The following is a 10,192-nucleotide window of genomic DNA, read 5'->3' as shown; positions in this document are numbered from 1 at the left end:
TTTTACCATTCTGCAAAATACAGGCCGTTTTTTAAATAAACGTTAAAATGTATAGATACTTACGTAATAGAAAATAGATATTGTACAGGGCGTCAATAAGTTATATTTCATGAATGAAATACCATGACGTCACTTTTACTTTTCCTCCCTACAATCAGGTCCGGAAAAGTATACTTTCGGTAGAGGTAGGTGGAAAAAGCTGTTTCCTTGACTGCTGCTTTACGAGGTGATGCTGCATATATACTAAGGTCAATTCCTAAGGATCAAGAAAAATGTTACCAGACCTTGTTCACTCGTCTAGAAAAACGCTATGGAGATGCCCATCTACAACAAGTATACAAAGCAGATGTTGCTCGCATGGTGAGGTTGGCTTATCCGGAGGTGCCAGACAGCGTTTTAGAAGAAATTGCGGTAGATACCTTCGCCAATGGATTGGCAACGTAGCGCTAGGTGTGATTATATTAATTGTATTTTGCTCCTGCATTAAACCCGAGTTTTTCGCGAAATGCAGAGTGAATCAATTATATCTAATGTATAAAGTGTGAAGTTAAGTGAGTATCTTAGCGCAGAACAAAAAATAATAAACAAAATATTAAAAGTGGGCTCCAAATTGGCAAAAATAAAAGGTAAGCGTAACACATAAGCAAATAAAACGTCATCGATATTACGATATTCGAAGTGGAACCTCGTTCGATTGGAACGCGGTGTTGCCAAGTCGACAGGGAAGTTCTGTAACTAGGGAGGATCGAAATAGTATATACTGCTCAATATAATTTTATCAAAAAAAAAAAAAAAAGAAAAAAAGTAAGACGTTACACTGAGAAAGGTTAAGTTTCTGAGGAGATAGTCCGAACGAGACCTTTATCGCACTGAAACGAACCAGTTGTAATGAGCAGAGAAGATAAAAAATACGAAGAGCTATTTCGAATAGAAAGTGACGGTACTACGACAGACGAAAACGACAAGAAGAGAAAAGAGGAAGAATTGGAACGGGCTTTTAACAAAAGTCGAAAAATAAGCAGATCTCCCTCCTACAGAAAGGAGAAAATGGAGGAGAATGTACAAAAAATTATGGAAATGATGGCAGGAGTAAGTTTAAAAATAGAGGAACAATCAAAAGAACTTAGCAAGATGCGTAGAGAGCAGAAAGATTATAGAGATGAAATAAGAGAGCTACGACAGGAGAATATAACATTAAGAGAAGAAAACACGAAACTAAAACAGGCAGTTTATCAAATAGAAGAAAGGCTTGAAAGTTTATCAAATAGAAGAAAGGCTTGAAAGTTTAGAAAATCAAAAAAGGCGAAAAAATATAATTATACAGGGTTTGAACATAGATACAAATGGCCCAGATATCTTAAAGCATGCAATGAAAAATTTTATGCAGACAGAATTAGAAGTAGATGTACAAATAGAGAAGGCACTGAAGTTAGGAGAAAAAGTTTGTTTGGTGGAGCTTGAAAAGGAAGAAGATAAAAGAAAAATCATGCGAAATAAAACCAAATTGAGAAATTGAGAAGAAGGTCTAGTTTATATCAACGATGACCTATCAAAGAACGACAGAATTGTACAGAAATGTGTCACACAAAAAGCGCAAGAACTAAGAAAGGAAGGGAGAAAAGTGAAAGTAGGGTATAAGAAAATATATGCCGATCATGAAATATGGCGCTGGGATGGAAAGAACCAAACGTTGGTGGTAGAGACCAAAGCAAAAAACTAAGCAACAGCAATGAAAGGAAACAAATGACGACGAAAAATGCAAAGAAGAGGATTACGAACTATGGAAATAAAACAAATCAAGACAGCAATAAAAAAGAAAAGCCGAAAAATGACAAGATACAGTTTGCAACAGAGAAAAATGACGGAAACGACGCAGGCAATGGACAAGGCAATAAGTAAAAATAACAAAGAAAACTAAAGTCAACTTGGGTACATGGAATGTAAGAGGCACATACGAAACAGGAAAACTCAAAGAATTAATTACAGAAATTAAAAGATATAATGTAGAAATAATAGCTTTACAAGAGACAAAACAATTGGAGACAGAAATAGTAGAAATAGAAGACGTGGTATTTTTTAAAACCGGGGGAGAAACCAGAAGGTTATGAACAGGTTTTATAATACAGCGAGAATGGAAGGAAAGAGTAATGGCATTCCAACCAATCTCAGATAGATTATGTGAACATATAGAACATTAGTGCATGTAGTCCAGAAGTCAAGGCCTACTGGAGCCAATAGAATTGCCTAGTACTAAAAGATGATCTTCTGTACAGAACCTTTGAGAGTGATGATGGTACAGAATCCAAGCTTCAGTTGATTGTACCTAAAAATAAAGTGTCAGAAGTATTACGTCAATTGCATGACGCTGCATCAGGTGGACCCTCTCGTATTACGAAGACTATGCAAAAGGTTCGAGAACGGTTCTATTGGGGAACTGTGTGCATCCAGTAATGGTCCAGTTGGTAAAAAGAAAGCACTCATGAGTCAGTACAATGTTGACAGTCCTATGAAAAGAGTAGCAATCGACATTGCAGGTCCATTTCCAGAAACCGATGCTGGAAATAAATACATCCTGGTAGCCATGGATTATTTTACGAAATGGACCGAGGCCTATGCATTACCGAATCAAGAAGCTGCTACCGTTACAGAGGTACTTGTTAAAGAATTCTTCAGCCGATTTGGTGTTCCCTTGGAGATCCAGTCCGACCAAGGGCGAAACTTTGAGTCAGCTCTTTTCCAAAACGTTTGTAAATTGATTGGTGTCAATAAGACCAGAACAACATCCCTGCATCCTCAATCAGATGGGATGGTCGAGAGGATGAACCGAACGATGGGTAAACACTTGTCCAAAGTTGTATCTGGAATCAGCGAGATTGGGACCAGCACATTCATTTATTCCTGATGGCCTACCGCTCGGCCGTGAATGAAACTACAGGGCAGACACCAACCTGTCAAGAAAACAGCAGCCTAAAATTGGAAGAGTACTGCGATTGGAAGATGGTCCTCGATCTTTGCTGTATATGGTGACCAGAAAGTCTTATACGGACACGCCAAGCTACGAGAACATATTATGGCGTGCTCTAACTAATTTTAAGAAAATCGTGTGTAATTATGACATCAAAACTTTGGCTTTACCAAAAATAGGCCATGCAGTAGAAAATCTGGATTGGAAGATTGTGAGAAGCATGCTTGAAGTGATCTTCAGAAAAACCGGCGTACTAATTACTGTGTGCTGCATTAACCGAAATATGTCGTACCCTTCAAAGACAGTAGACTGTTATTTTTTCGTGAAGGGTGTATGCAGAGCTGGAGAGTCGTATAGATTCCACCATACTGGGCCTTTATCTAGAGTTGCTGATCGGGACGCTCAGATCTTAAGAGGGGAGCAGTGTGACGAAAGAGAACTCTTGACCGACCCCCGTATAACGGTACACAACTTGAAACATGTAAGAATGACGCCATCGAATGTTCGAGGCGGCGGCGGAGGGGTAAAGAGTGTTCGAGAACGTACCTCAAGTAGGCGTGACGAGCTGATAACTAGAGATGGGCAGAATCTTCGACAAATAACGGCCGGGCTATAAATAGGAACGGATTTTTTAAATAAGTTTAGTTTAAGCTAGAGATTTGTAAAGAAAACTTGTATAAATAAATCAATAAAGTCGTATATAAATTCGAACGCTCGTTTGATTGTTACAGTATTTACAGCTCCTGGGACGAACCATGGCCGATGACAAACGCTGTCGTCGGTCGTACATCCACCTAATCTCTACACAGACAGAGTTTCTCTCACCGACCATGGTTCACTCCGGAAGCTGTAGTCAATTATCGATTTTCGAGCCTCTTGATCCTTGCCTTGTAAATGTATGTATCTCTTTGTGCTGGTAATGTTTGTTTATTACTATTAAATTATTTAGTAGGTACACAGAATTCAATTAATCTTTTCCCATTATCATTTCTCCCTTCTTCATCATACCTTCCAATTACATCCGTTACTGTCTCGTCTTTGATTCCTACTATTCCGTTGAAGTCTTTAATGGAACTTAATGCATATAAGTTATTATTTATGTTTTTTATGTAGTCTGGGTTTATATTTTTTATGTTTTTTGGTAGGTGTTTCATTGGAAATTCGCCCCTAAGGCAAATTTCCCCTCCCAAGGCAAATGCCTAGATCCGCCACTGGCTCTCCCTGTTCATCTTTCATATCTAGAGTTCTATTCTTTCTGACCAGCCTTTCCAGTCCTGTATATTTCTTACCTTCTTTTTTTATTATAAAACCTACTCCTGCAGCTGCTCTATTTTCCAGCGGAACTCCCCTATATAAGCAAATGACCGCATTTTAAGTATATTTCCCCAATTCCTTTCTTTTTCGTTTCTAGAATCCCTAATATTTCTATTTTGTTTTTATCGAACTCATAACTAATTCTACTTCTTTACCATTTAATCCCCTGATATTCCACGTTGCTTATCGTGTTTGCTATTATCATTACCTCTTTCTGGTCTTGTCATTTCCATATGTTCCTTGCAGTTAATTTTTCCACTTTTTTGTATTGGTAATTTTGTTTGCATCATCCCTTTCCAATTCATTGCTTTTTGTATTGCATGTCCATTGATTATAAATTTTTAATATCCAATTTTTACCGTTTTCCCTTCTTTCATTTCTTTTTACAATTTCCTTTAGTTTTTGTTGAATTGTTCTTTCCTTTTTGGCCAAGTCGATATTTATAATATATTATAGTTGATTATATTCTTTTCTAGTTAATTTAGCTTTGTTTTTCGTTATCTCCAATTTTTGTGAAATATTCTCTACTTTAATCAGGTATTCTTTTACTCCTTTTATTTCCTTTATTTTTGGGACATTCATTTTTATTTTTAACTGGCTTTCGAAAAATGTTTTACATATCTTCTACATATTTCCTTTTCAGTAGCATTTGGAATTGAAAAACCGCTTATTATATTGTTCTTTCTGTTTTTCCTATCACCTATTTCTAGCCTTTCTTCTGTTTCTTCAATTTGGTCCATTTTAACTCGTAATTCTTTCATTTCACTTTTAATATGCAGATTTTCCTCTTTTACTTTTTTTATTTCATTTCTGTATATTTTATTCATTTCTTTTACCTCGTTAAATAGTTCCTTTGTATCTTTCATCATTTCTCCTGTAGTCTCATTTATCAGTTCCTTTATCATTTCTTTAAATTGCACAATTTCTTTTTTAGTCATGGCTTGGCATGGAGTGAGTATACCTGAATAAAATTAAATTGGATCAATAGTTTTGTTTTGTCATTAATAGGTATAACATTTTTAACGTATTTTTAAACTGCGATGTTATAAATATGCTACAACGTTCTTGTGATGTATGTAGCTTTTTTCACTCCCAGAGCAGTAGTGTGCCTTCATCTTGTTTACATGTTTCCGTCCAGACAAAATCTGCAACCGCTTTCTTTACTTTCTCGGACACTATGAATCCCTCTTCAAAATTTATGAACAGGGTGCTCTTTCCTATTTTTATTATTTCATTTCCCAGTTGTTTCGAGATATCTATTGTATATACTGTATACCAACGATATCAATTGTATATTTTTCCATAATTTGGTTCAAGTCCCAATGCTTATTATTTCCTTGGACTGTTGCCTTTCTTTTGTGCTTATTTTTCCATTTTCCATCGTCGTATTCCTTTTCCCCAGTTGTTTTTCTTCTACTAGTGTTTTGGCAATTTTACTCTGTAATTTTCTTTTAATTGTTTTTCTTCATCCCATTTCAATTCCTTCCCATTTACGATCAGCTTCATATAGCCTATTTTTGTCTGTTTTCCTTTACTTTTGCTATTTTACCTATTTCTTTCTGTGTTTCCTTTTCTAATGTCAGATAATGTTTTTTAACATTATAAAACCTCGTTTTTGTACTCGGTTGAATTTTCTAACTTGTAATTCCTTAATTGTTTGAAGTGTATTACGAAGCGAAAGTCAACCCAACTTCTGTTACCGCTTGCAGGACCTTCTGCTCTGTTGGGAAATGCTTGGTTTGTCTGCTTCGCCGTCCACGATATTTTATAAGTATTAGTCTATAGAACATTGCAAAAGTCTCTAAGCTGTTAATGATGGATATTTTTATCGTCAATGCTTCGACATCATATAAGACCATTGACTATATGTAACATTTAAACATGCGTTTCCGAAGTTGAAGTTTCAAGTTATCGTTACAGAAGAGTGACCTCATTTTTAAAAAGTTGCACGAGCCATAATAGTTTACTAATTAAAATATCTAGCATGATGTTTTAAATTTTTATTGGGGTTGATATTAATAATTATAATATTTCACTTAATATATGTAGCAATATTCACATCTAAAATAAGTTTTAGTTCTCTAAAAATAAATATATACATAAGATATATTCTGAAAAGATACTAAAACAGTACCGAGTACCTACTTACAATATCACATTACATTACGAATACTTTTTCTACCTTCTTAAATTGAAACACTTCTTTCGTTTTGGGACAGATCACTTGTCCGCTATTTTGTCGAGCCATTTCGGTCAACGCCTAAAAATAAAATAAACTGTTAAAAATACTAAATTTCATATAATGTATATGTTACAGCCAAAGCCCGAATTTCAGGACCTCCTAGGTTTGACTACGCAATCTTCAGGTCTGACTGACGGTCTTAGTCAAAGCCCGAAATAAATTACAGTTTTGGCCTTTGACTAGTCAAACCTAGGGAAGACTAAGTTGGTCAGGCAAAGGTCGAAATTTAATTTTATGAAATCGGGGCTTGACTAGTCAAACCCCGATCAGCTATTAAAATGTAATTTTTTGGATTAGGTTTAATAAAACGTCATTTTTTAATTTTAATGTTTATGTTTATATTGTAGTAATCAAAATAAAAAAATTAGTGTTTATTCTCACATGTTGAGGCATTATGGCATTTAGAGTTGCACAATACGTTAGACCTTTTACACTTACATAATTTTGAAGAGAATTTCTTATTGCAGTAGCATTTTATAAAGCATTGTCCTCCAAATTTAGAATTTTTTGTACTAATTTCTCTTGGACACAGCTTAACGTCTGGAACATCTTCGTAATGAAGAAAATTTTCTTTGCATTCTCTTATTTGATTTCTTGAAAAAAGTGTGTTTATTGTTCCGTATTGCGTACCAACTCTATAGTACAAAAATTAGTACAAAAGATTCTAAATTTGGAGGACAAGGCTTCATAATGCTACTGCAATAAGAAATACTCTTCAAAATTATGTAGGTAAGTGTAAAAGGTCTAACTAAATGCCATAATGCCTCAACATGTGAGAATAAACACTAATTATTTTTATTTTAATTACGGCAATATAAAAATAATAAACATCAAAATTAAAAAATAACGTTTTATTAAACCTAATCTAACAAATTACGACATTAGTCAAACCCCGATTTCATAAAATTAACTTTCGATCTTTGACCAACTCAGTCTCTCCTAGGTTTGGCTAGTCAAAGGCCGAAACTGTAATTTATTTCGGGCTTTGACTAAGACCGTCATTCAGACCTGAGGATTGCCTAGTCAAACCTAGGAGTGCCTGAAATTCGGGCTTTGACTATAACATAATATTATACCATTTGAAGATCTCTAAACAAATTTAAATGATTTTCAGTACATTTAATATATTTAATTACATTAACGTTATATTTAAAATTCGTTTCATATGAGGTTTAAACATTGAAGGAAAATATTGTATATGAAGAAAGAGAAAATCGTGGCTCAAACATATAAGAGACTGGACCATAACTGATGAAAATGATTAAATTTTACAGTTTCGTTATGATTTGTTCATATCGAACCAGGTTTATCGAACCCGTTTTAATGTTTAGGCAGGGGCGTAACAGAGGCCCCCGAAGCGTGAAGCTTGCGGGGGGCCCCAATCGCTTAGGGGCCCCATCTTGTCATCTGATATTGTGTAAAAATGTTCGTGACGCATTCAATATGCACAAAAAACTGAAAGAAGTTGCAGGACTGAATAAAAAATGTAAACCTCCACTAATCGAAGATAAAAACGGAAAAATTATAATAGATATCGAAGGTCAACTAATACGATGGACTGAATATATAAAGGAATTATTCGATGATGAAAGAAGCGAACTAGAAACGCTAAATGACATAAACGGTCCTCCAATAACTAAGGAAGAAGTGCAATACGCTATAAAGAACGCAAATAATGGCAAGGCGATCGGACCAGATGGGATTTACGTAGAAACATTAAAGCTTTTAGGTACCGAGGGCATTAAGATACTTACGAAATTATTCAACTTAAACTACGAAAGCGGAAAAATTCCTAAAGATTGGCTTAAATCCTCATTTGTTGTACTACCAAAAAAACACAGAGCCACAAAATGCAGCGACTATCGCACCATCAGCCTAATGAGTCATGTATTGAAAACTTTTCTCAGAATAATTAATCAAAGAACATATAGAAAAATTGAGGAAAGAATCTCAAGTACTCAATTCGGTGTTCGCTGTGGCCTTGGAACGCGTGATGCACTATTCGCAACCCAAGTTTTAATTCAAAGATGCAGAGATGTAAATCATGACGTTTTCATGTGCGCGATTGATTTTGAAAAGGGCTTTGATAAAGTTCGCCATGAAAAAATGCTACATATTCTCAAAACTATCGGTCTGGACGGTAGGGACATTAGAATAATCGCAAATTTGTATTGGGGCCAGGCTGCATCAGGGGCGGCCCGTCGGGGAGGCAAGGTAGGCGCCGCCTACCCTCTTCAAATGTAGTACAATAATATAAATTATTAATATAAATTACTTATTTCAAAATTGTAATTTATAAATTTTGACACAATACCTACAATAAAATAGCAAAAATTATCCAAATTATTTTTAAAAATATCCAAAAAATTTTCTCCGTAGTTATAATTATTGTACGTTCCTTGTAGTAACAGTAGTACTAGATTCTATATTCTTCCTTGGTCAGGCACTTGAAAACGTAGCTTGAAATAGAACGACGCCAACAGCGAATTGACGTGCGATCTCTCTCTGTTTACGCGAGCAGGCCTGCTGCAGGTCTGCTGGTAGCGACCGTATTCTACGATTTTGAAAGCGGACGGATAGGCACAGGGTCTTACAGCCGGACCTACAAAATTTTATCAGTTGCTTCTCTTGTGTCTTGTGAAACTGTTTTAAATAATTGTTTTTTGATTTTGGCTGTTATTAGTAGGTTAAGTATTGAATAAAATTAGGTAGGACAATTTAAATTTGTTTATGAAAACTGAATAATAAACAGGTAAATTTGAGATCGGTCTATTGAAGGGCATTTTAATTTTATATTAATTTAGTAATAATTCACTAACGACAAATAAATCTGTGAATAGTTATTTGTCAGTCGTCCATTATATTTTTATTGTGTTTCAATACAATTTGGATAATTTAAAGTTAAACTGACGAATTGTGTTATTAGATTATATAGATAATTAAAAATTTAAAGCGAGGTTAATTGTTAACTTATCAATTTATTCGAAGAGTAAATTATTATTTGATATATAAATAAAATAAGTAATATTTGACGTTGTTGAAACGTATGTGTGTTAGTTTTATTGGTGGAAAAACTTTAGTCATCGAATATGAATATTTTAAACGATGTAATATGCAGTTTGATCGAGACGCCTTTTTCAAGGCGCCAAAATCAAGAAAGATCAGAAATTATTTCAATGGGCCGGCCTTTACCAACTTTAACAATTTTATCCACAGATAAGCCAAAAGACAATCGACCATTTTCGAGATCGTTTAAAACAATATGGTATGAAAATCATAAATGGCTAAGCGGAAGTTATTTTAAAAATTCACTTTTCTGTTGGCCTTGTCTGTTGCTCTCAAATTTGAAGCAAAATGTTTGGGTGAGTCAGGGATATTCAGATTTGAAAAATTTATCAGCTAGTGTAAAAAAACATGCTTATGAACAATATCAGATACGCAGATGACCATTTTCGAGATCGTTTAAAACAATATGGTATGAAAATCATAAATGGCTAAGCGGAAGTTATTTTAAAAATTCACTTTTCTGTTGGCCTTGTCTGTTGCTCTCAAATTTGAAGCAAAATGTTTGGGTGAGTCAGGGATATTCAGATTTGAAAAATTTATCAGCTAGTGTAAAAAAACATGGATCTTCGAAAGAACATTTAAACAATTGCTTAGGTTTAAAACGG

At 34.7% G+C, this 10,192-nt stretch overlaps 1 protein-coding gene across 1 annotated transcript in view; it reads right to left on the bottom strand.

Annotated features, from left to right (window-relative positions):
* Positions 1-6,264: 6,264 nt before the first annotated feature.
* LOC126879640 (E3 ubiquitin-protein transferase MAEA) overlaps positions 6,265-10,192 on the bottom strand; it is a 118,503-nt gene continuing 114,575 nt past the window's right edge. The window contains exon 7 of the mRNA XM_050642826.1: positions 6,265-6,539. Coding sequence (XP_050498783.1) covers positions 6,438-6,539 — 102 coding nt within the window. The 3' untranslated portion in view covers positions 6,265-6,437. The remainder of the gene's footprint in view (positions 6,540-10,192) is intronic.

This window comes from Diabrotica virgifera, chromosome 2 (genome assembly GCF_917563875.1).
Source record: "Diabrotica virgifera virgifera chromosome 2, PGI_DIABVI_V3a".
NCBI classification, from domain to species: Eukaryota; Metazoa; Arthropoda; class Insecta; order Coleoptera; family Chrysomelidae; genus Diabrotica; species Diabrotica virgifera.
Note: the sequence above shows the minus strand (reverse complement) of the source record. Positions and strands in the feature narration are given on the sequence as shown.